This window comes from Misgurnus anguillicaudatus, chromosome 21 (assembly GCF_027580225.2).
Source record: "Misgurnus anguillicaudatus chromosome 21, ASM2758022v2, whole genome shotgun sequence".
NCBI classification, from domain to species: Eukaryota; Metazoa; Chordata; class Actinopteri; order Cypriniformes; family Cobitidae; genus Misgurnus; species Misgurnus anguillicaudatus.
This window is the reverse complement of record NC_073357.2, coordinates 57,263,182-57,290,564: the sequence shown is the minus strand read 5'-3', so window position 1 is coordinate 57,290,564 and position 27,383 is coordinate 57,263,182. Positions and strand designations below refer to the sequence as shown.

General features: G+C 38.1%; 1 protein-coding gene across 7 annotated transcripts in view; it reads right to left on the bottom strand.

The window, feature by feature from the left end:
- Positions 1-27,383, bottom strand: part of myo9aa (myosin IXAa) — a 179,734-nt gene that overhangs the window by 55,659 nt on the left and 96,692 nt on the right. For 4 of the 7 annotated variants that reach the window (XM_073859442.1, XM_073859447.1, XM_073859446.1 and 1 more), the window contains exons 3-11: positions 22,454-22,548; positions 22,313-22,375; positions 22,066-22,165; positions 17,627-17,680; positions 10,430-10,530; positions 9,687-9,813; positions 6,465-6,554; positions 5,585-5,701; positions 3,623-3,757 (exon numbers count right to left, since the gene is read on the bottom strand). In XM_073859442.1, coding sequence (XP_073715543.1) covers positions 3,623-3,757; positions 5,585-5,701; positions 6,465-6,554; positions 9,687-9,813; positions 10,430-10,530; positions 17,627-17,680; positions 22,066-22,165; positions 22,313-22,375; positions 22,454-22,548 — 882 coding nt within the window. The remainder of the gene's footprint in view (positions 1-3,622; positions 3,758-5,584; positions 5,702-6,464; positions 6,555-9,686; positions 9,814-10,429; positions 10,531-17,626; positions 17,681-22,065; positions 22,166-22,312; positions 22,376-22,453; positions 22,549-27,383) is intronic. The other 3 variants (XM_073859443.1, XM_073859448.1, XM_073859445.1) reach the window with 2 other exon arrangements.

Below are 27,383 nucleotides of genomic sequence, written 5' to 3'. Positions count from 1 at the left end.
ACCAGTCTTTTCATACTAGCTCTTACAGAAGTCCACAAATCTTATTATCTCTTAACTCTTTCGATATTATATACATAACTATATTATCGTGGTGTATGAACGAACCCTTACAAAATTAACTGTATTGTTTTTATTGTCATAGAATGAGACGTTTTTATCTACATACACCGCGGGTCCCCTTACATGGAATTTGCGGCACCATGTTTCTACAGTAGCCCTAAATGGACAAACTTTCAGATAGAGCTTGTTTTGTCACAATGTTGTCTCAGACGATCGCATGTTTATCCTGTGGCGACTACGGTAGCTTCTGTATGCGTTTCAAAAGGCAAGGTTAAAGGAATAGTCTACTCATTTTCAATATTAAAATATGTTATTACCTTAACTAAGAATTGTTGATACATCCCTCTATCATCTGTGTGCGTGCGCGTAAGCGCTGGAGCGCGCTGCGAAGCTTCGATAGCATTTAGCTTAGCCCCATTCATTCAATGGTACCATTTAGAGATAAAGTTAGAAGTGACCCAACACATCAACGTTTTTCCTATTTAAGACGAGTAGTTATACGAGCAAGTTTGGTGGTACAAAATAAAACATAGCGCTTTTCTAAGCGGATTTAAAAGAGGAACTATATTTTATGGCGTAATAGCACTTATGGGAGTACTTCGACTCGGCGCAGTAACACCCTCCCTCTCCCATTATGAGAGGGAGAAGGGGAGCGGACTTTTCAGGCGAGTCGAAGTACTCCCATAAGTGCTATTACGCCATAAAATATAGTTCCTCTTTTAAATCCGCTTAGAAAAGCGCTACGTTTTATTTTGTACCACCAAACTTGCTCGTATAACTACTCGTCTTAAATAGGAAAAACGTTGATGTGTTGGGTCACTTCTAACTTTATCTCTAAATGGTACCATTGAATGAATGGGGCTAAGCTAAATGCTATCGAAGCGTCGCAGCGCGCTCCAGCGCTTACGTGCACGCACACAGATGATAGAGGGATGTATCAACAAATCTTAGTTAAGGTAATAACATATTTTAATATTGAAAATGAGTAGACTATTCCTTTAAGATGTGGACTAAGTTGGTTGCAATTCACCTAGGCCCGGTTCTAGGCTTGCTGTCACAACACTTCATGTAAAATATATATAAAACAGATCTGAAGGTTTTACCTTTTTTGTCTCCCTCAAACAGAAAACAAATAATTCATATCCCCCCCCCCCATGCACCGCCAGTTGCCGCTAAAACACAGCGGACCTTTAACCATCACAATCAATTTAGCTGTACATTAACCAATGCTTATTACTCATAACACACAATACGCCACATTCAATGTCATGTATGGATAACCTGGGTATGGTCTATATTAAACATACCACCCACCAAACTTGGCTATTCAGCTCAGGATGTGAACTCACTCCTGACATTTCAATCCGTGTGTTTCCAACTCTCAAACAATTAAAGAGTGGAACTTGGCACAGGGAGCAGAATTCCTGAACTTTTATCAAGCAACAAACAGGAAAAGCTGTTGTGGCAATAGTCTTCGGACACCCAAATGAATAATTTCCAAATTTCCCAAGAAAATAAAAAATGCCCTCAGTGTCCTCAGATGGGATGCATGTGCCATTTCCTAGCAGCACATGTTTCTTGATCAAGATAAAAAATAGCCAAAAATTACCCTTGACACTCACAGTGAACATTTCTTTTATCACCAGACATGTGTGGCTTATTGCCTCATGCTGTTTGAAACAATGCGAGCAAATGGAGCAAAAGCAGTATCACCGTCCGTGATAAAATTATGGAGACCAACAAACTGAGATGTCTGAGTGACTGTAAGCTTTCCACAATCCTGAACAATCAAATAGTGACTCTGGGACTAAAAAAAAACCCTAGATAATAAAGGGGTGGTTTCTCAATAAATGAATGTTCAAAAACCGTGTAAAGAAGAGATTCAAGTCAATATCTTTGCAGGGTTCCCACACTTTAGTAATGTTCAAATTCAAGGACCTTTCAAGGACTTTCCAGGTCTAATACCCTCAAATTCAAGGACTAAATGTGGGGACACATTTCAAGAGAGCAAGGTTACATCGTGTTACCTTTTAAGATACACTGTTACAGTTCCCTTTCGAGGGAACTTGCGCTGGGTCACTGCGGTGACACTTTGGGGACGCCTCCAGGGGTAAGTGCTTCTGAATGTGTATATCAAATTCAACCAATGGTGAGGCTTAACGACAAAGACAGGGTGACGCGGGAGCCAGGAAGTATATCGCTATCTGAAATATTGCCAAATATGGCGTTACAGGAATGCAGGAAGTATGGCAAGAGAGACGCAGCGCCTCGTTCCCTTCAGGGAACAACAGTTACATACGTAACCCAAGACGTTTTCATGTGTCAAACACAACTATGCAAAAAAGCATTTTGGTATGAATCAACATTCGCATACAGAAGATATAATCATTTAAAGTGAACAGTTTAGCACGTGTGCTTAAAAGGCTAGAAATGTTATATTATCCTACACTACACAGGAATTAAAACTTCTTGCATAAAATAGATTCAAGCACTTTCAATTACCTGTATCTGTGTATGTATATTTTCAAAAACTTTCCAGGGCCTTGAATGTTTTCCCCCAGATTCAGAAACTGTAAAAAATTTCAAGGACCCGTGGGAACCCTGCAGAAACTAAGTATTCAGGCCACAAACGCCGACTAATATTTGCACCGTTGCAATAGATCAACATTTCCCATAATGCTCTCTGTCATGAACGTGTGGCTGAATATCTTAAGCAAACAAATTTGTCAAGTGAGATTTCATCAAATCTGGGCAATTGGGCTGACAAGAAACCTAAAACAACCAACCTCCAAGAACAAACATATACTTTGAGGTGCGTCACAAAGGCACGGCTCTGACAGGCCGTCATTACTGTGATCGGTTACCTCCTTAGTCATCTTTAAAGAATTGGCTCATTGAGAATTACAAAGACACATTTCTAACCGGTTCTTTGTCTGATGATGAAGTGATACAATCATTTAATGTGTCATTACATAGTTTATCTTGTGTGAAACTACTATTAATAATGGCATACCTCACACCATCACACACCTGGCATCTACGGCATTTATCATAACCCAGCCCATGAAAGCCTGCACGTGTAACAGTGATCTCCCATTTGTTAGGCTGAAATGGACGATGAGTGAATAAACATTGATGTAAATGAAACAGATGTGAACATATATAAATTTGTGATTTTGCTTCTCCACAAGATCATTTATGTCTGTAACATTGTGGCATGAGATATAAAGGTTGCTTAACATAAATATGAGTAATATTCATGTTGATATCCTCTGCAAGCCATATTAATTATAAGCATGTGTCTATATTTTACAAAAATCTCATTGCACAGAACCTGGATTGACATAATGATGAATTCACTGCACTTGAAGGGGGTCGAAAGTGCACAGTCTTAAAGATTACAAATCGCTTGCCGAAACATTTAGTCAAGCCATATGTGGGCATACATTTAGTTTTATTCAAAACAACTTAAGTCATAATTGCTGGCAATAAATCTGTTGTTGGGCTATAATGTTGAGCTGCGTATGAAGAGAGATGCAGTCGGTTATCTCTGGGTCATTACCTGTTCCAGTTTAAAAATGTGCTGGTTGAAATAGTGCTGAAGTCTCTCGTTGGCGAAGTTGATGCAGAATTGTTCGAAACTGTTGTTCTCGTAGTCTTCAAAACCAAAGATGTCGAGAACCCCAATGGACAAGATCTTGAAACGTGATGGGAACATTAATGTACAATGAAATTTCATGACCTCTCCAATATATCAGGAATTTTCCAAACTTAATTTACAAGAAACTATTTTAAGCCAATGAAATATGAAAACACTTTCCAGACAAGTATAACTAGAATTCAATCCACTATAGGAATTTCCATTACTTTTTAAGATAGTATTAGGCCCTGTCCACTAGGGGTGGCATGGTACATAAAAAAAAAATCCGAACCGTTCGGTTTGGGAGGTGTTTATATTCGATGCACAGACTGGGGGCCCGCATGATAAGACGTCATGCTCGGCCAGATTCGCCTGGACCTCGTGTTTCTTGGGTTGCGGAGCCGCGTACAAAGTTACAAAATTTCGCCAAGCAAAATGGGATCTCGCACACTCGACATGCACTACCGCGTTGCCTGCCATGCGCACCCTCACGCTCGTGTGGACGCATCAAGTATAAATAAAGCTACACTATAATTAAGCTATATATCATATGCTGAAGTATATAGTGAAGATTTTCAGAAACTCCAATTGCAGCATTGAGGTGCAGCCAACGTTTTTAGTTTTTGGCTTGTGACATCATTGTTCGTGCCGAGGCGAGACTCTGCAATGGCTTTTGATTGGCCAACATGGCTTTACGGTGAGGGATATATCGCCATCTGTCGGCATGCTCTTCATAGCACCACATGCCGGGTTTTTGCGTGTTCGTGTGGATGAGGATGTTTTTTAATGAGGGGAGAACTCAGTTTATAAAAATACACGTGTACATGTGGACTAGGCCTTAGTTTTCCATAACTTTCTAGGCTTGGAAATCACCATTCCAAGATAATTCCATATTGGCCATTACAGTGTTAACCCGAAACGTTATTTTTTGTTAGGGATAGTTCACCCAAGAATGAAAATAATCACCCTCATGTCGTTCCAAACTCGTAAGACCTCCGTTCATCTTCGTAACACAGTTTAAGATGTTTTAGATTTAGTCCGAAAGCTTGTTGACCCTTCATTGAAAATCTACGTACGGTATACTGTCCGTGTCCAGAAAGGTAATAAAAACATCATCAAGGTAGCCCATGTGACATCAGTGGATCAGTTAAAATGTGTTGAAGCATCGAAAATACATTTTGGTCCAAAAATAACAAAAAATACAACTTTATTCAGCATTGTCTCAGCACTGCAGTGACGCGAATGACGTATGACGTGGCTGACGTGTTATCTGGTGCGCCCCAGATTTTTTTTTGTGTGCGCCCGAGCTTCGTTTACAATCTGAGGGAGACGCATGCTGTAAATTTGGGAAAAAAAACTTCTCAAACATGTCTGAGGACAACACACTTTAACTAACCCACTGATGTCACATGGACTACTTTGATGATTTCTTTAATACTTTTCTAGACATCGACAGTACACCATACGTAGACTTTCAATGAAGGGTCAACAAGCTCTCGGACTAAATATAAAACATCTTAAACTCTATTCTGAAGATGAACGGAGGTCTTACAAGTTTGGAACAACATTAGGGTTAGTCATTAATGACAATTTTCATTTTTGGGTGACTATCCCTTTAATGTTGAATAGCAGAAATCATAGTAAATTTTACATAGATCAGGACCTAGTGAGTGTGGCTAAATATAACCTAATACACAATGTCTCCATCCATAATTCACAGATCAAAGCATTAAGGGGTACCGAGTGAGGACTCGTGTTTCTGCTATGGAATGTGTCTGGTGTCACGTGACTCGCTACGAAACCACATTCACCATCGGCCAACACCCCAGCAACCATTAATAACTTATTTTACCTTTTCTTTGCACTTTATCCAAACGCTTTTACCTTGACAGACTCTTCCAAGTCTTTTTTGTTGAGCAGGGCGTGATTGATCCTGAACACAATCCAGTCAAACAGGGCACTGTAGAGAGACTTGGCCATCGAGTCCCGCACCGTCACAGCCTGCGAGAGACAGAAAACATTTAGAGAAAGTGTACAGAATTACAAAAGCCTCTTCCTGTTTTGTGATTTCTCCAACACTGAAATTGATGAAGACAAGCGATTTTACTTTGTGAGAAAATCCTACTCGACCAATTTCTTTTTGCACAAGACAAACAAGAGAATAGAAAGAGACAGATGAGATTTAACTTAAAGATCAGCTAATCATTTTACTAATGTGTTCGAAATCCATGCTATATAAAAATGCATTTGAAAATGTAGCAACGCATTACTTATCATCATCTTTGCATATTAAGCTGGATTGGAGAAAGCACTTTAACATTAAAATTACACTTTACAGTTTAAACATGATTATTTATGTGCATGTGAAGTTCAAGGAATTTATTGGGTCATCCCAACAGTGACTGTGAACAATAAAACATCTCATCAGATCATTATTTAAAGATGACAGGAGATCTGAGTCCTGATGTTGGAAATAACTCCTAGTCCAACGGCTGGTTTTAATTTTGATGACTGCGCACTAAAAATCTAGAGACTTTCCCGCACTTCAAGTACACTTAAGTAATGGCACAAATAAAGGAAACTATTACAAATAAGGTTGAAGTTGTAGTATCTCTATAGGAAAGGGTTTATGGACGTGGATTATATAAGCTTGGAATCCGGTTTGCATCATATCCCTCTAAATCAACCCCTCCAATGGTTCTGTCATTCGTGATTTAATATCCCCCCCAAAAAAAAAAATTGAAAAAAGTGAAATAATGCCCACCTCAGCCAGTTTGTATGGGACGATTAGTCTCTCGCCCACTGTGACCGTCTTTCGTGTTGTCAGGGCTTCACACAACATCTCCTCTTTGACCTATCAGGAAACAGACAGACATTCTTTATTTATAAAGTATTATTAAACAACTTTCTTTAAAGCTTGGTGTTTTCGTAGTTTTCGATTTGGACTGTCTGCAAATCCAGTTTCCTGGAAATACGGACCACGCACCCGATACTTTATTTAAAGGTGCCAAAGAATGCATTGAAATCAAGGCTTTGAACCGGTTCACTGAACAAAAACCAGAAACTTTTGATGTTTTGCAAGGAACAGAAACAAAACCAGTAGGGGTGTAACGATTAATCGTGCAAATGCGCGTTTTCTCAATGAATGAATTTGAATGAATTACTGTGACATCCCGGTACATCCAAAAGCCAGGGGGCGCTCTCATGCAGAATCTCCCTTTGTGCCACAAAAGAAGTAGCATTACAAACACTATTCCAGGAAATGTCTACAGGAATAATTATATTGCTGTTCTTCAAATTGTTTCAGGTATTTTCATGATAATAAAGAATATTTTGAATGATTTTGTTTAAAGAGTGTTGCTTTTTTAAATGCCCATTATAAACGACTCCGACTCATAATGATTTTAGATTGATAAGGACTTCCTACTGACCAAATGCCGTAGTACACGCACAAGCTGTGCATGAAACACACAATCGCACCCTTGCGATTCAGAATCGATTTCAGACAGGCATTTTTAATGGTACACAATTAATCGTTACATCCCTAGAAACCAGAAACTTCGCAATAAATACATTTTGACACATTTCGGTAAAAACGTGTTTTTTATACCAAAAAAGTGACAAGATGAAAACCACTATTTTCTGTTACAAACTTTCACATAGCATCTTTAGGTTATAAAAACATAAAAAAATTCAAATCCATAACTTGATTTTCAAAGATTTATCATAAAACAAATTCTTTTTTCCACAAAATGCAATAAATCCATGTCAGTTTTTTTTTCAAAATGCTAGAAATCTATTCAATCAAATGTGCATTCATCTTTGCCATTTTATATTCATTTAGTTGAACAGTTGTACACACTGATTAAAAAAATAAACATTAATGGTATTAATAAAAACACTTACTTTGTCATATTAAGAACACTGTCATTGCTGCGGTTATACTTGACGTCGCTTAGCATTTTTCACAGCGATCAGCTGTAAAATATTTTGGTCCTGCTCGATTTTCGTGTTAGCATGAGAAGCTTGATGCTGTCGGGAGAACAAGCAACCGTCTCCCGAGTGCCACTTGCGTAAATTATTAGATGTTGATGGCTTACATTTCTTTCCCGTCACAGAAAACCATCACAGGTTTAGCAATGCAATTAATGTATTATTTTGTTTTGTTTGTTGATCACGAAGTACAAAGTAGATGAGGAAAACTAGGACTCCGTGTACTCAGCGCGCCGCCATTGTTTGTTTACACTGTGTGGAATGGTGCGCTGTAATTTCTGGATCAGATTTATTGTGTTCTGTAAAAAAGGAGGAGTGGCGTTTATCGCATTTTGGGAAAAAGGGAGAAAAGATGACAGAATAACACGGCGGATATTGGATTTTGCATAAAATTAAGAATTTACTTTTAACTACTGACCTGATATAATACTGATTTTGGCAGTAACTTAATTTTAATGCATTTTGGAACCAAACTCTTCATATGTTCCGGAACAGAAACGTTTATTTAAAATAATGGTAACGGTTAATACCGTTTTTTTTTTCGTTCTTTGACAAGATTTCTGTCAAATATGACTCGGTGAAGAGTAATGAGAAGCTTGCCGCCAGCAAGTAGTCTACTCAAGCCCAAGTCTCTAATGCTCAATCATAAGAGCTAAAAATATGAATAAGATGTTTGTTTTAATACTAATTAGTGGTGTAACGTATCGCAGCTGATCTGTGATCCGTACCGATCAGGACCCACTTTTCAGCTCGCATGCGATTCGCGGATTAATACGCAAATTTAAATAGAGTGATTGTTGAATATTTGCACGTGTTTCAAAGGCTTGCAAATGTTAACACTTTAAACAATTTAACCGCAAAAAGGCGCTCAAGTGAGCAATTTTCTGTACGCACAGATGCATATGCGGTTAAATGAGTCCGGTCTAACTCCAATCAAACGTGATTATCCCTATGCCCTTCAAAGATCAGAACTCTTGATGTAATAATATACATTTGGCGAATAAAGCCCTGAAAAACAATGTAATTTTCACTTTATGTGGAGCGAATGTTTATGCTGCACCTTCTTCCCGAAGCGCCGTTTGGAATTTGTCCTCCGTCTGTGTGTGTGCGCGTGTTTAAGTGCACTCAACAAATGTAGGCATGTCAGAATTACAGTTATGCCGCTTACATAATGTAGCCTTTTTTAATGTTTGATGACAAGATAGAGACAGGAAATTATATAGACTAATAATCTAAGTTTAATGTCCTAATGATCAGCCTACTTATTTGTATGTCCCACAGCTGACTTGGAACGTTATTTAGCGGTTCGGGAACTAAATTTTTTTGTTTTGTGTCAATTTTAGGGTTGAACCGAAAACCGGAAACGTTAAAATACTGTTTCTGTTCGGAACGAACCAATTGGGACACTTACATAGAAGTTATGTCTATCGCTGTATTCAAAAGCTAAAAATATCAGCTAATAATGTACAGGTCATGACAGGAATGATTGAAAATGATTCATAGCATATTGGGTTTATGAATCACAAAAACGTATGAATCCCAGTTCGTGCTGGCGTGTCCACAAGAGACCTTGACGCAGACCAACACTTGTTCATTAACACATAAGTGAAGTAAAAATAAGGGTAAAAATCAGGGCAAGTAAAACATATATAAAAGAACTATATAATAACAAATTCCCTCGGGCGAAAACGTTTCTGAGGAATGTTGACTAATAAACATTAATACCTCGACTAAAGGTGGACTTATTAATCAAGGTTTTCAAGACCACGTGCTCTCTGTTTATTAAACATTAAAGAAGCACTTTTACACGGTGGTGGCTGTTTATATGTAACATTCAATCATAAATGATTAACTTGACAGGTTGAGTCAGCTGGCACTGTCAAAGACTCGTGTTAATCACACTTCAAGTCTTGACTTGCCGCGAGTTTAACCAGAGGGTTTGATTAGGAGTCATTATGTTATGTCTAAACTGTTATTTTACACTGATCTTTACCTCAAGCAATTCCGACACAACTGGCAGAACTTCAGGATTGCCGATGTCAATGGAGTCATCCCTGTAAATCTTCTTCTTGTATCGGATATTCCCTAAATGAAGGATTGCTGACAACAGAGAAAAAATCCTGCAAGGAAAAAGAAAATGTTTCCAAGTTAAAGATGCATAAATCTAGCTGACAAATAACTGTTATTAAATGGGCAATTACATTTATGCTCCACAGTGACTCACATTTCATTTGATCAGTTTGTGCTTTCACTGGAAATGGTACTCAAAATGCTGGCACTGCCAACGCAATTTCATGGTAATTAGTAAGTATTTTTATAAGGTGGCTAATTCGTACGATGTTTTAAATAAGTTATTATACAGTCTGCTTTCCCACTAGTGACGTTAGATTTAGGTGTGGGGCGATTTTTCGAATAATCGTACACAAATATACGAAATAGCAACCTTGTAAAATAGTTACAAATTATTGTGATATCAGGCTTTAAAAAAGTAACAGGACTGCAATTTTCCTCTCACAAAATATCACAAAGTATAATTATTATTGTTCCATTAGGTTTTAAAAAATAGGTAATGACATTTTTACAGTTCATATTTAAGTCTTGCACTGTGACGAATTATGAAAGTATTTCACTGTACTGTATGTAATCGTAGTTAACATGACAAAAACTGCACGCATGGCAATTAAGAGGGAATGTAAAAAATTTTGCACCGGGGAGCTGCATTCTGGTCGCACTTACTGTTTGCGCGTGGTGGGGAGGAAGCCGACCATCTCCATAGCCAGCTGTAAGCGCTCAAAGTCATGCTTAAGATCCTCCCCTTCAACTGTGAAGCAATCCTGCTGGCATCAAAAAGACATTAACACAATCTTAGACAATTTAACAACATTTCACACCACAGCTTGACATTAAAAAAAAAACATCTTAAAATCAGGTTAAGCAGCATGCTCCTAACCACGTTTCCAGAGCAAGTTAATGCATAATTTTCTAATAACAAGTTGCACTGCAACTGCTTATATGCTTTCATGCTGAGGTGTTTCTTGGCCTTTTTGAGGGTTATGTACAGGCTACGGTCCAGAGAGTTTGTTTGATTGGTTCAGAGCACCGTGTCATTATAAGGTTTGGTCAAACAGGCAAAATCTACCGCACTCGTCTGGCTGAAAATAAGGACACTGGTGAATGTTAGCATGTGAATGTTCTGCCCATGCAGTGGAAAATTCAGAACGCTTACACATTTAAACACTGTGGAAATCTGGCACACCAGCAAAGGCAAGAAAGCTAGCAATTTATGACTTGATTCATTTCATCAAACGGTACCAAAAGGGAAAATAGATCAGGATACATGAAGAAGAAATGAGCTGTGTATCAGAGCCGGATCACACGAGGTCAATTACAGATTATTAGACATCTGTTAGAGATCAAGGCTTATGGTCCAAACGAGAAGATATAGGATTGTGGATTTGGATGTAATTACAAAAAATGATTATTAATTAAATGTAATGCACAATGTATCTATAGACATACAAATCTTTTTAAAATGCTATTAGATAATTGGTAGTGAAATAAAACATATCATAAACAAAAAAGTCTATATCTGGAAACCCTGACAATTTAAAACAAAAAAGTCAAATTATTAGTATTACCTACAGTATAAATGAAATCTGAAAATATCAGTTATAAAAAAATCAATTAGTGCATTCCTGACATTATTAACGGTAATAAAGCGTTAACGCTTCCCATTCATTTCCAATGGGTGACATCATGCGTTGCCGAACTGAATTGTGGATCCGTCGGCGTCGGGTCACTGCTCGCGGCAGAAGTTAAACATTTCTCAAGTTTTCAAGCAGCAACGCGTGCGTCAGCCAATCAGATCGCCTTATGCAAATAACCTAGACTGAGCCAGCCAATTACGTTTATGGAAGACCGGAGCATGTATTGCAGCCACTGTGATTGGCTGTTGGCCACGCTTCAGACAAGCCTTCCGTCAATTGTTAACACTTTCGCCCCATGTGAATGTACCGTAAGTGTCTGAATGATTGCTAACACTGCTCGCTAACTGCTAACCATAGAAATACTCACATAGATTCCACACCGGCCACTAAATCATATGTCAGTGGCACCGCCATATTGGAAAGGGCACTAGTGCGCTATAAACACAAATATTTGGTGGAAATGTGGTTTGATGGATAAAAAGCTAAATTAATGTTTACATATCTCCTATTTTAATGAATTACCATCTACGTGGAGTTTAATAAAGTTGATTTGGCTTATTACTGGTTAATAATTGTCCAGACATCACTTATGCAATACAAGTTTATGTACATAAAGTAGTGTTTTTTCTGTCAACACAAATTATTAACACAAATAAAAATTGGCACTGACTGTCAGTCTGCTTTCTGTTTTTTTAAACATTAAGAGCATACAGATGTACCAGAACATACAATACAAATTTTAGGTAATCCCTTATGGATCCGCTCAAAAAACATTTACAGCGGTAAAACAAATCGTTGATACCCTCTCATATTATTATCTGCTTAGGATGAATCACATTTAGTTTTCTCCCATTTATAAGTCCCTTTGGATAAAAGTGTATGCTATATGCTTAAACGTAAAAAGTATGAAATATATCATAATCCTTAACTCATTCCCCGACACCCATTTTTTGAAAAGTTGCCCACCAGCATTTTTTGTGATTTTCACAAAATGCCTTCCAGGAAAAATATCTTCTAAGAACATATAAACATACAAATATATCAAATGAAAGAACAGACCATCTGCTTTCAAACTAACAAAAAACAAACAAAACTTTCATCCTTTCTATAATTTATAAACTTAAATATGGGTCTTAAATATAATTATTTAGCAAATAGCTGAAATAATTGCATTTTTGTGAAGGAATTTAGAGATCAGATTCAGAATAATTATCAAAACATACACAGAGTTTAAAATTAGTAAATAACATTTTTGCTTTAATTTTTTTATAAATTGGCATCTAGTGGATAATCACAGTATGTGTTCTCTTAATTGACGAGATAACTCGTCAATGGTGGGGAAAGAGTTAAAAACGCACTTTTTCACTTTTTTCAGTATTTTAGGGTGAATGACCTGCGTTCTGACCATTTCAATTTTATGTACTTTAATTATATAACATTAGGGAGGTCACCAAAGTGATTTACAAACAAGAATAAGCTAAATCAATGCTTCACAAGAGTCTTTTTCTGTCTAACTATCAAGATTATAAGTAACGGGAGACTAAACATGCTTGTAGTCCACATATGTTGTAAACCATTAGTACTGATTGAGAAATTGTTGTGCAGTACTCCTATTCACTTGGGCATGGGCCAGTATGAGATTTTTGCGGTATGATAACATGATTTTGAAACATTTATACGTGTTATTTTCAAATGTCTGCGTATATAAAACAACTTTTAAACTGGACACAATACAGTTTATGTTTAAGTAACATTTAAAGCCTTTAAATTATAATATTCTTAAAAATATATATATTTTTGTAATATATTAAATGTAAACATTAAATTAATTACACAACTTAATGATTTAATACATTTTTCATACCTTGGAAAGGGCATCACAAAATGTTTTTGTGGCATTGAAACCTTGACTTTTTAAAATCTCTGTATAACTTGAAACCGGTAACCGGCCTATGCCTAACTCACTTGTATGCATTTTTAAGACAGTCTTGCCCTCCCCAATATGGTGGAAGCATTGACCGTTGATGTCGAAGAAATGGGTCAATGCAGCACCTATGCATGTCTATGCTGCAAACTTTGCGGCCGCAAAGAAGTGGGAATTTTGCCATCCACATTTACACACAGACACATCCTTCCTTAAATGAGACCGTGTCTCCTTCATTGCCTCGCTTCATTACTGATGCCAGTTACAGCATACCAGAGCGACGGAAAGACTAACAGAACTGAAACTCAATAAGCTTCATGGTGAAAGCCTAATACAGTCTATTTGTTTTCTCTCATTCACATTTCCAGAGTAGGAAATGTTAAAAGGGACGTTTCTCATGTTAAACGTCTTTTCAACAGACCTGAGAAAACAGAAAGGCACATTAGGCTCTGGGTTCGAAATTGAATGACACTAATCAAGATCACGAATGTGAATTCAGCAAGATTTCAATGCTTTCCCACATCAATCTCATGTGTACTGAAGCAGACAGGTGAAAGCGTGCACAAATCACTTACCTTGATTACTGTTTATTGATACAATCATTTGTGATTAAATTCTGTACAGTGTTAATTGAAACATGTCAGATGAAGCCCAGCACACAGAAACTAAAGACAATGCACTAGGATCCAGAAAGTTTCACACCAGTAAATACGTTCATTTGGTCATTGGCCTTGTGTGTTATATTGTTACCGTAAGATAATTTTTAAAACTTCTTGAAATCTAAAAACAGTGCTCTGCATGATTTCAATCATATAAAAGTCACCTAATACGACAATTTTCAAGATGTAATATTAGTCTCGGGTGTCTCTGTGAAGTTTCAAGTGCAAATGCCTATAGATCATTTATTATAACATGCCCATTTTTGGGTGTGCAGGAAAAAGCGCTGTTTGTGTGTGTCTCTTTAAATGCGAATGAGCTGCTGCTTCCCCTCCCTGTTTACTGTTATATACACTCACCTAAAGGATTATTAGGAACACCATACTAATACTGTGTTTGACCCCATTTCGCCTTCAGAACTTCTACGTGGCATTAATTTAACAAAGTGCTGAAAGCATTCTTTAGAAATGTTGGCCCATACTGATAAAGTAGCATCTTGCAGTTTGGAGATTTGTGGGATGCACATCCAGGGCACGAAGCTCCCGTTCCACCACATCCCAAAGATGCTCTATTGGGTTGAGATCTGGTGACTGTGGGGGCCATTTTAGTACAGTGAACTCATTGTCATGTTCAAGAAAACAATTTAAAATGATTCGAGCTTTGTGACATGGTGCATTATCCTGCTGGATGTAGCCATCAGAGGATGAGTACATGTTGGTCATAAAGGGATGGACATGGTCAGAAACAATGCTCAGGTAGGCTGTGGCATTTAAACAATGCCCAATTGGCACTAAGGTGCATAAAGTGTGCCAAGAAAACATCCCCCACACCATTACCCCACGACCACCAGCCTGCACAGTGGTAACAAGGCATGATGTATCCATGTTCTCATTCTGTTTACGCCAAATTCTGACTCTACCATCTGAATGTCTCATCAGAAATCGAGACTCATCAGACCAGGCAACATTTTTCATTCTTCAACTGTCCAGCTTTGGTGAGCAAGTGCAATTTGTAGCATCTTTTTCCTATTTGTAGTGGAGATGAGTGGTACCCGGTGGGGTCTTCTGCTGTTGTAGCCCATCCGCCTAAAGGTTGTGCGTGTTGTGGCTTCACAAATGCTTTGCTGCATACCTCGGTTGTAACGAGTGGTTATTTCAGTCAAAGTTGCTCTTCTATCAGCTTGAATCAGTCGGCCCATTCTCCTCTGACCTCTAGCATCAACAAGGCATTTTCGCCCACAGGACTGCCGCATACTGTATGTTTTTCCCTTTTCACACCATTCTTTGTAAACCCTAGAAATAGTTCTGCGTGAAAATCCCAGTAACTGAGCAGATTGTGAAATACTTATGCCACGCTCAAAATTGCTTAAATCACCTTTCTTTCCCATTCGGACATTCAGTTTGGAGTTCAATTGATTGTCTTGACCAGGACCACACCCCTAAATGCATTAAAGCAACTGCCATGTGATTGGTTGATTAGATAATTGCAAATTGAACAGGTGTTCCTAATAATCCTTTAGGTGAGTGTATACCGAAAACATACAGTTTTTTTAAGACAATCACCTTCATTATTCATAATGAATGTGCGGTAATGAATTATGTTAAGAAGATTTAAAATACAAATGATGACCTAACTGTTATCGTTGGACGGTTGTGGGCGGGGCCTGTGCAAAGTGATGTCAGTTTGGTCAGAAAAAATGCCAATAGCTTGTCCCATGAGACTGTTGAGGTTTTACAGGGAATTTGGCAAATTCTTATCATTACAGCAGGGTTGTTGTTGTTTACACACACAGGTGACACACAATTACATTCAAACAACATATAAAAGTACATTTCTCATATTAGGTGACCTTTAAAGCAAGAGAAATCTACACTCATCACATTCAATGGGAATTTAAAGAATATTCCAGGTTAGGGATTGCACTATTACACAAATGCACTGTAATGCATAACACTAATGCATACACAACAAACACAAAGCATCGTGTTCATCGGTCAAGATTACTCGTGGGATTTAACTTTGTGCCAAGATGTGTTTTAGCCGAATAGCGCGTTTTTTAGGTCTTGTCATTCACATCGCTCCGGATTGTGTCTATTCAAAAATTTATGTTTATGAGCATCTCAACTAGCCAACATTGGTTCAGGTTTAGAGGTCAGGCAGGTTATTTCAACTAATAGCAGATGAATGACATGTTCGGCAGTAATGATAGTTATGCCAAAATGACACACTTTACCTTTAACACTATTCAAAGCTAGTAAAAGCCAAACGTCAAGTTTACATTTGTTGTAAAAACTAGGGGTGGGCCGATCCGATATTCACGATCGATATTAGTCCGATATTGGCGAAAATGGCTGGATCGAATATTGTAGAAGTCGGGGAGTACAATCCGATCCAATACCAACAATGACCTTGTCATTGCAACTTGGTGTAAAGCTCGACTTGCTGAGCAACATGAAAATGCCCAAAGTTGCACTTTAAAGGGGCCATGGCACAAGACTTTTTTAAGATGTCAAATAAATCTTCGGTGTCCCCAGAGCACATGTGAAGTTGTAGCTCAAAAAACTATATAGATAATTTATTATAGCATGTTAAAATTGACCCTTGGTTGATGTGTGCAAAAATGTGCCGTTTTGGGTGTGTCTTTTAAAATGCAAATGAGCTGATGAAGTGCAAACACTGATCACATTGATGGTGGTTTGTTGCAACTGAAACTCAATTGTGCTGTGAATTATTTTTTTTCTCTCCCTTTTTCTCTGCACTAAATGACAGTGCTGTGATTGGATAGTGCAGATTGAGGGGGCAGTATTATTCTAATAAGACCTCCTTATGACATCATAAAGAGGGCCAAATTTCAACGACTTATTTTTGTATGTGCTTGTAGAGAATGTTTTACCAAAACAAAGTTAATGGGTTGATCTTTATCACATTTTCTAGGTTGATGGAAAAAGTCAAATTTTCATGCCAGGGCCCCTTTAAATTGTCCAAAGTTACGCCTTAAATTTAATTTTGAATTTTTGTGCTGACTAACTAAAAATGTTGCTACTAGTCTGTTTGAAACATTTAAATGAAAATGAAGCAGCAGCAGTATTGCACAATGTTTCATTGAGTCTTGAATTTGTACAGTAATTTGTTGCACATTAAAACATTTTGTAGATCTGTAGCTCTGTTTAAGCTTTTTGTACAGCTTACAAATGTGTTATTTGCAGTTTAATTGATTAAAAGAGAGATAGAGATGGTATTGGATCGGTATCGACAGATACGCAAGGTTGTGGTATCAACATCGGTATCAGACATGAAAAAGTGGTATCGGCCCAGCCTTAGTAAAAAGCCTAATGTAAATAAAGCTTGTTTGTACTATTGCTTATCAGTCTTATCCAATCAGATCCAGTGTTTACTTGCCATCTGAGATCTGACCGAGAGTTCAGGCTATTAAATGGAGCATAAGTATTGTTTGAGCAAACACCTCGACTGTAACACACAGAAACACACAATGACCAAACAATTCACAAAACCCAAAAGAAAGGCCAGACGCTGTGAAAACACCAAACACACACACACATAGGTCGGTGGTGGCGTGTTGCGAACAATGGGGGGGTAGTGATTTTGGGATGCCACCGCTAAAACGATACGTATTTCAATACTGACCGGTTCGTTCTCAAAGTAATTTTCCCAATGCAGCCTTTGGGGTTTCTTTGTCATCTGTAAGCAAGGTAGACGAGATTAGAGCAACATACCAAACACATCTCTCACACAATGCCTGTTAAACACATGCGCAACAACAAAAGCATTGCAAAACATCGCTCAGAGTTAGAAACACATGGGCTATGTTCAAAATGACATTTTAGCATACTACTCATACTTTTTTTTGGCATAAGATTACAAAAACATTTACAAAATGAGAATAAAAATGTAAAACATGTGACAACATGACTAAAGTTTAAAATGTTACTAGTATGCTAGTACACCATTTGAACATAGCCAAAGACACACATATACACACACAAAGTGACATAAAGACAAAGTAGATTATGACAACATGGCATACCAAGGTGAATTGCTAAATCACATGGGAAGATTATACAAACTTGTTTAACCAGAATTCATGCTTTCATAAAAAATTTTAAATTAAGGATTTGTAATTTCATAGACTGCGGATTTGGTCTTGCATAATGACTGTGTATTTAAAACTAAGACATGCGAATTCCCCACATTGTTTTGGGTCTTAAGACGTTCATTTGAGACGGAAACAGAGCGGCTGTAATGGTACTTGAGAAAAATGGCAAGAATTCGCACCTCCAACGTTTCTTTCCTACTTTTCTCGGCTCAGAGGAGCTATTGAGCTTTAAAACAACATCTTCGTGATCACGCTTCTGGCATCTAGATATTTTGGTTTTCCCCTGCTGAAAACTGTACAGAGGGGTGTTTGTGTACACCCAGCCGAGAGGGGGACACACGAGATCGGGGCATTAAAACAGGACCTGCTGGTTGGAGACAACAGAGGGTCCTGTGTTTGTGAAACCCACGACCCGTGCAAGTGACTGTCATATGCTAGTGAACACCAATGAAACAACACATGCAATGTTAAAGACATTTTACACATAGAGAGCCAGTTTGCATGCAAAAACATTGCACTGAAGCAGGTGTGTGTTATTGAAATGAGAAGCACGTTAGGCTGGTTTTTGTAAGGGGATTTGGTTTTAAAGAGTCTCTCTGTGCGGCCAGCTGAAATGAATGAACTCTGGAATCTATTTCCTGTGTTTTCCTTTCCTTCCTGTTTGCCCGGTGTTAGTGAATCCGTCAGTGGATCTGTTAAGACCTTTGAGAACAGCTGTCTGACACGCTCGCTGACTTCACAAGGCCATCGATACAAACATCGCTATGTTGATTTTAAACACCAGTGACACTTCGCCACAGTCATGACCAATGGATACACATAGCAAGCCATTTTTTATACCCTTAACTCGCTGACCCTGTTTACACCTGGTACAAACATTTGCTCTGGGATATTCAAACATATGTGGACAGAGTTAAATCCAGGTGTAAACAGGGTTCAGCTCAAACCACATCTGGGCGTTTTGCATTTGTTGCAACTCAATGCGCTATTGACAACAACAACAAAATTAAATGCTTGTGTAATGTATGATCCTTATACTATTGTTCAAAAGTTTTGAAACACTTATTTGTATTTTTCAACACATTATAGTAAACTCATCAAAACCAAAGAATAACACGTAGGGTATATACGGTATATGTCGAACGTTACGTTACCAAACCGGAAAACTGAATTGATGGCTTCTGGTTGCCGGCATGTGCTGTCGTAGCTTGTTATTGTTTTTCGTAGTATTATTATTTGTGTTATGTTCTTTTTTATTCTAATATCTGAATGTACATGAGAAGAAAATGCTATTGTCAAAAGCTATAAAGTGAGTTATTACATTTTCTTTTACTTAGGTTTAAGTTGTTATCCACTGGACATTGTTATCCACTGGCATATCCACTGGACATTGACTATTCTCACCTTTGGTAGCTCTTGAAAGCTTCTTGTATGAAAACAGCACCATATCAGCATAGACCGGAAGCGATCTACTATGTTTAACAGGAATGCGGAAGTTAATTGCGCATATATCCTATTGTAGCTATGGGAAATACTGTATAGTGTGACCAGGTACCCCAAAAAAGAATAACAAAATACCACTGTAAGTTATATTTTATAATCTTCAGTGTATTCATCCTTTGTATAGACTTAACAAAATCGTACTCTTCACATTTTTTTAAGAAGCTTTTTATACAATGTAACGAGTTCACAACTATTCTGGGCTTTTATTGACTGCCTTTACTTTATTATTCAGTCCAAATCATCTATTGCAAAAGTATTTCTGTTCTTAAATAATTAAGGATGCACCAATATTGTATTTGGTATAATACAATTTGTTCACGTGGTTTATGGTTAAAAACACATTATATTCCACATACCGTACATTTTGTAGCTCCAGATTTCTCACGGATTTGAAAAGCTATGTGTCACTGATTGGCCAGCTAATCTGTATGTTGCAATTGGTCTGAATACCTCTGATGTCAGCAGGAAATGTGACGCCCCTTACCATTTTTAAAAGATTCGGTGGCTAACAGGAGTTAACTTGCAGGCTGTGAGTCCGAAGCAGGAGGAATTATGATAATGTCGGTCTTCTCTAAATCACCAATCCCAGGGAGTAAACTGTTGCCTACAATCCGAGTGTTTGTTGTAGTCCAAGAAAAGAGATTTAGGTAACTCGTGGCATTGTTTACTTTGGGGTTTTTACCTTTTGCATATCGTTAACATGTACTAATACACACTAACACACCAAAGGAAATTTAAAAACATGAATCGGACAATAGGTGCTCTTTAAGGCTTTCAAAAAAATGTATCCCGATTAATCACATAGCAAATAAAATTTTGTGTTTGTATAGTATATGTGCGTGAAGTGTGTAATTATTATTTTGTATGAGATTAATTGCGATTAATCTTTTGACAGTCTTAGCCAGGATATAATCTGCCCTGATTATCAGCTGTTTTTACCATTTGCCAATGTCAGTGGGAAAACATGCTTTTATCTGCCGATACAGATTATAGGCCGACTTATTGGTGCATCCCTAAATATAATATTTTCTAATGAAAATAAAATCAATGTGTTGGCACAACTATATTTTTGTCTACATAAGTAATTTCAAACATTAAGGGCAATTTCCCAGACAAGTTTTAGAATGATCCAGGACTAGGTCATAGTTAAATCAAAAATACATTTTGGTCCAAAAATAGCAAAAATTAAACGAAGCACGGGCGCACAAAAAACAGCTGGGGCACACCAGATAACACGTCAGCCGCGTCGTACGTATTCGCGTCGTACGTCATCTGCGTCACTGCAGTCAAGTGACTTTAGTCTCGCGCATTTGATTTTATGCGCTTGGAACGACATGAGGGTGAGTCATTAATGATACTTTCATTTTTGTGTGAACTATCCCTTTAAGACAAAACAATGACACTGATATGTAAAGAAATGCCAAGTACAAGGTCTTTATAAATTAAGGCAGCTCAAACATGCATTATAGTCTGGGACTAGGATATGTCTGGGAAACTGCCCCTTAAACATACACCTTCAGATCAAAAGATTTTTAAAGAGCACCTATTATCAGATATACGATTTTACATTACATTTGTTAGTACATGTTAACGATATGCAAAAGGTACAAATCCCAAAGTAAACGATGATGGGAGTTAAGCGTAAGCTTGTAAGTGGTCTATGTTTTTATAATTAAAGAATTGACTACTGACGCAACCATTGCTTGTTGTTTCTACGATCACCAATGCAGACATGGTTTTAATGTTTTAGTATCCTTACCTTACCAATCTGTTACGTCCTGCTGAAGCCGCAATGGCAAAGTTGATCGATCAGCTTGATCATCTACATTTTCTGGATTAGATTTGGCTCGTATTGATAAGGTAGTACGATATTAACTCCTGTCAGTATTGCATTGGAAGCTTATCTTCAAAACATGGTAAGGGGCGTCACATTTTGTCTGACGTCACATAGTACAGGTTAGCTGACCCATCGGAGGACACTGTGCTTTTTTAGAACGATAAACTTTGTACAAAATCAACGTGTTTTAGGAAGGCATGGCATAGAGGAGCAACAATAATGTATGATATGTGAAAAATAATTTGTTTTTGAACCATAAACCATGCAAACTCATTGTATTACACCAAATACACAAAATAACATGGTTATTTGTGTTTTAGTCAAAATATTTGAACAGTAGTGTACATCAAAACAAGGGTTTATCCAAGCTTGGTTTGCGTAATGTTTTCACCACCATAAAACACAGAAAAGCCCACACTTACACATGCACAAGATCACCAACATGCATAGTATGCAAAATATGTTGTCACAAATCTGAAACTTCACCTTGACAACAATCTACTCATAAGTGGTCATTAGAGACACAATTATGAGACATTATAATAACAGATGTACACCGCCACCCATCCCGCTAGTATAAACACGACCACTGGAGATGAATAAAGAGCATGCAGCGGTATAACAGCGCACCTGATTGAGGTAATGATATTCTTCAGGTTTTCGGAGGTGGAACCCAGTCCTCTCCTCTTCACTCGCTCCTGCCAGCAGGTAGTAAAACACATGGTAATTCCTGGAAGAATAAAACAGGTTTAATATAAACACATTTGGGAGTAAATGTTTATAGTTTGACACAACAAACACGGAAGACTCCAATTAATCCTCGGTGTAACGGTGACAGTCGGATCAGGAACTCAAGCATGAAAGACAGGATCCCTACCTTTCATTATGTTCCTGATAGACGAGCCTGGATTTCTCCAACAAGTATTTCTCTACATACGCCCTGAATAAAAGAAAACAACAGATCAGAATCAGGAGTTCTTCAATGAAATTTTCACATCTTCACAGATGAAGCTCTTACCCTCGAACCGTTCCACTTTCCTGATAGTTCACCTGGATGAACTTTCCAAAACGGCTGGAGTTATTATTGTGGGCTGTCTTGGCGTTGCCAAAAGCCTGCGATGAAAAAAGTTAAATATATTTTAACGATAAACACAATAATCATGTTTTAATCCTAAAAGCATTTGGTAGTAGCTTTGTTCCCATCAAATCCCATTGAACAGTTTAACACACGTTGACACAGCAGGGTTGCCAAATACGTAATAGGAATTGATAGGACATTTTTTATATTTACGTTCACTCAATTTTCAGATGCTTTTATCCAAGTAATAACAACATACAGAGTATGCATTTCTTGTATCATGTGTGTTACATGGGAATTGAAACCATAACCTTTGCAGAGCTGCAGAAAGCCAGAATTTAAGCCTGAATAAATACAACACCATTTTACTATTATAAACATTGTGTCTGGTCAAATAAGACACGAGCTGCGTATCCATTTCCCTTCAAATTGCATAAATTGACATTGCAAATTAAAAATACGGCCAATTTCACAAAAACTCCCGTATAAATAGCAAAAAAGTTTTTACGCTTGCATAATACACTTTATTTCACAAAACTGCAATGTTTTTTTTCAGTTTATTCGCCTGATGTAAGTCACGTAAACATATATTTAAAGATGACACGGTATGTAGGCCTATTAAAACCTACCAGAAACACCTCACTACGAGTCTACTTCTATGGTCTGCTTCCAAGTACAAGAGGCTTTCCTTGCCAATAATGTTTGGCTAACACTCCTACATCTCTTTTGATTTAAAAGTATGTACTATCACCTCCAAGAAACACCTATACGTTGCCGCTCCGAAGTATAAGGGGCTCTTTTGGGTCACCTTCATTAAAAAATAATGCCTGTGGAGGATGTGATATCAGTAAACCTACCAACATCAGCCGATGTGATGTTTAGAATGACTTATTGTAAGTGGAAAAACTAAGTTTTAGTCGCATATCATCGGCTAATGAGAATGCCGTCATTTCACAAGTTTTTTGTCAATGTTTAGTAACTAACGCGGAAGTTTTGCGCAAATTTGTAATGAAAACGCCACTACAAACATGATCTTCTCAGTCATTCCTAACACTGATTCACATAAGAATCCTGATCTTCTTGTTTTATTGGCAAAGAGGCAGTGGTCTGTGATAACAACAATACTCTTATCACAAACCGGTTACCTTATCATACAGTACAGAAGGTAAAGCGGTTATCACAGTTGACTTATTTTCCATCTGCAGCCTGAAGATGCAATAATACTCACTCATTAAAACTGCCTAATACATTGTGAAACAAACCAAAAGTAATAAACATCTTTTGATGCACGGTTCAATATAGTTAAAGGAAAACACCCACACAATGTTTTTACCTCAACTTGAACATATGAATACATATGATACCACTTTTTTCAATGCATGCACTTAATCTTTGTACAGCGCGTCATGAATGTGTTAGCATTTAGCCTAGCCCCATTCATTCCTTAGGATCCAAACAGGGATGAATTTAGAAGCCACCAAACACCATATTTTCCCTATTTAAAGACATGAGTAGTTACACGAGCAAGTATGGTGGCACAAAATAAAATTTGGCGATTTTAAAAGCAGATAAAAATGAGAACTATATTGTATGGCAGAAGAGCACTTATGCTGTGTTCACACCAAGCGCGAATAGAGTGTTCGGCACGAATGATTTTAATGTTAAGTCAATGTAAAGACGTGTTTACGCGCGTCTGGAGGTCTCGCGGCACAATTGAGGCGTTTAGCGTGGCAGACGTGAATCCACCTCATTCGCACGTCTAGTTCGCATGAATGACGCAAATTGAGCGTTGCCGCGGGAAACACACGAGTTAAAAATTCTGAACTTTGGCGGAAAATTGTGCCGCGTTAGGGGCCAGTAACACCAAAAGCGTTTATGGCAGTTGCAGGCGCCTTTTTTGAATGACATTCTATGGGCAGGGCGCCTTTGCGCGCTGTTTATGCGCGCCGAGCGCCTTGCGGTTTTTAGCCGCCTGCCGCGCACGCGTTTTTGAAGGAGCGCTGAGAGCAGAGAAGCGCCCGACGTCATTCGCGTCTTTCCATTGTCCAATCGAATGAGGGGAGAGGCGGGCCTTACGTTGTGGTCAGTGAAGTTTACAGTTGCTTTGAAGAACCGGACTCCACTCGCTCACTCTCTCCTGCGTGTTTGTGCACCTCTCACCCTCAAACAAGGTCAGAGCAAGCGCCCTCTTTTTAAAGTTTCTGCTAATGTGACATCAAAAGAGCGCTCACGCTTCAACATTTGATTGACAAGACAGCTGACTCGGTGGTTGCTTAGCAATATGAAAAACCGCATCGCACTGCTCTTTTTTTTTAAAAGGCAGTGCGTCGCGCCTTGTGTTTGCAAGCGCTTAAAGCGCTTTTGGTGTGACTGGCTCCTTAACCAATCAGGAGCTTGCTCCAGTAGTGACGTGATTACAAAAAGCAAGCAGAGTCGCAGAAGCCCCTCCCATGACGCAAATTTCCATTTAAATATCTCGAATGACTAGAATCTCACGCATGAATAGCGAGTTTTTGCCGCCTCTACCAAGTCTGGTGTTAACGCACACTGACCCTGCGTCCCAAACCGCATACTTCCATACTATATAGTAGGCGAAAAGCACTACTTCTCGTACTCTTTGGCTACTATATAGTATGGAAGTAGGCAGTTCGGGACGCAGCGTTAGTTTGCAGCACTTCGACCTCAGCAAGCAGTAACATCATCACTCCTGACTACTTCCCCTCTCGCTTTTCTGTCAATATTACTGCGCCTGAGGTTGAAGTGCTGCAAACTAAGTGCTCTTCCTAATATTTGTTAAGCACTGTAGATTTCATGAAAAACGTAATACATGTGCTTATACTTGATGCTTAGCTTGCAAATTTTTAAGGGCTAATAAATGTGAATTGAACTGAAACTAAATTCCTAATGTATGACAGCTTGACTACCCTTATACAGTATAAATGTATGTATGAACTCTTTAAAGCTGCTTTGTGAGGTCGCCATTTCCCCTTTGGCCTGTATATTATGTGCCTGTTTGAAGAGGAGGAAATTATTCAGTTGTACATAAACTTCACTACAAGTAAACAAATTCCTCTCTGGAACGATCTGAGCAGCCTGAGATCCGTCTGGAAGGCCGACGCTTGTCCCTCGCACCCACCGCCGCTCTAGAGGTCAAGCAGATACTTAGACATGCACCGCCCTGCTGTGAGTCAAACTTTCACGGTGGGTTTTCCAGCAGGACAAGCCGTTCCACCACAGTCCATCGGAATTCTGGGAAGGCCGCTACCACTGCAATACAGCTGTCAGCCATGAGCTCTCTCATGAGTCGTCCATCATGACGTACTTAGACAGCTATGTTAAGTAAAGTCTTCGGGCAGAGACTTCTAGAAAAGGTTATGTCAAACAGCGAGATAACGTTACAAATGGCCTCTGGAACCCGGCCTGAGAAAACCCCTTTCAGTCGTTCATGATGAACGGCACTTGTCAAACATCAAGTGGATTTTGCACAGTTACTTCTTTTCAGGACACTACAGTTTCATTTGTCATGTGTGGACACTCCAGGAAGGACGGTCAGATGAGGACAATAGTCACGTCTAGAGATGTACTTCACAAAACATCACAAAAAACAGAATTCCCATTTATAGATCCCAATTAGCGGAAGACTTCACCTTATTTCTTCCCCGAAACAACCATATATGGAGCGTACACCGCCTAGATAGATTTACTATGCATACTATCATCTGCATATCATTTCAATATGGATATTTTCCAATTAACATGACGGTACAAAACACAAAGAGAATATCATCGCTGTCAGATCGAAACCTCTTATATCCAAAACCGCTGTTTTTACTGAAGATACAAAAACACTTTTTTAAAAGGGACATATTATGAAAATCTGACTTTTTTCATTTTTAAGTGCTATAATTTGGTCCCTAATGCTTCTATCAACCTAGAAAATGTGAAAAAGATCAAAGGACATTTTAAAGGACACACCCAAAAACGGCAAATTTTTGCTCACATTTTTTAATTTTAACATGCTATAATAAATTATCTATATAGTATTTAGGGCTCAAACTTCACATACATACTCTGGAGAGACCAAAGATTTCTTTTACATCTTAAAAAGGTCTTGTGAAATGTCCCCTTTAAAATAAACACTGGGTTGTCAAAGTTGTGGTTTTATATATGGCCAGATACTTGCACCTGTCAATACATTATTAATTAAACATTATTTTAACCAAAATCAAGCTCAGAGGGAAATAAACTGTTTTGGACCAGAGGATGTTGAAAATGTATGTTACGTCGAACTTGAAGTCAACTTAAAATTACACTGGCCTCATTCAGGAAACATGAGCAGAAAGAATTTTTGTGTAAAACAACAATTTATGTATAGATTCAATTCAAAGTGGTGTTTTTTTAAATGCTTTATATACAAATTCATGAATGAGGCCATTGAATTTAAAAGAAATCTCGAATTTCCATTGGCTATGCAATTATTAGGATAGATTCACAAGAATAATCTCTCTAAATAGGCCTATACAATATTTACACTATTTGGTGCCCCTTTGGTCAACCTTACTCGTGATAGGGTTCACTTTTCATTTACACAACAATTTTCCTTAATTGTTCAGTGAACATTTTTACCTCAAATCGTCTAGTTTGTTTGATGATTACGTTTAGAACGAGCCGGGGTAACATCAATATACTCGTACTATAATGTCTTACACTAAAGCATTAAAACGTGGCTGAAAAGCTTTTTTTAGCTTAGTTCTTTGGTTGCTATGATACTTCTGCTGTTTATCAGTCGTTGAACGATGCACCGGTTGGGTTGGTTCGTGATATTTGTAACGCCCCTCCTGCAATGTTATTGGTGATTAGCGGACAAAAC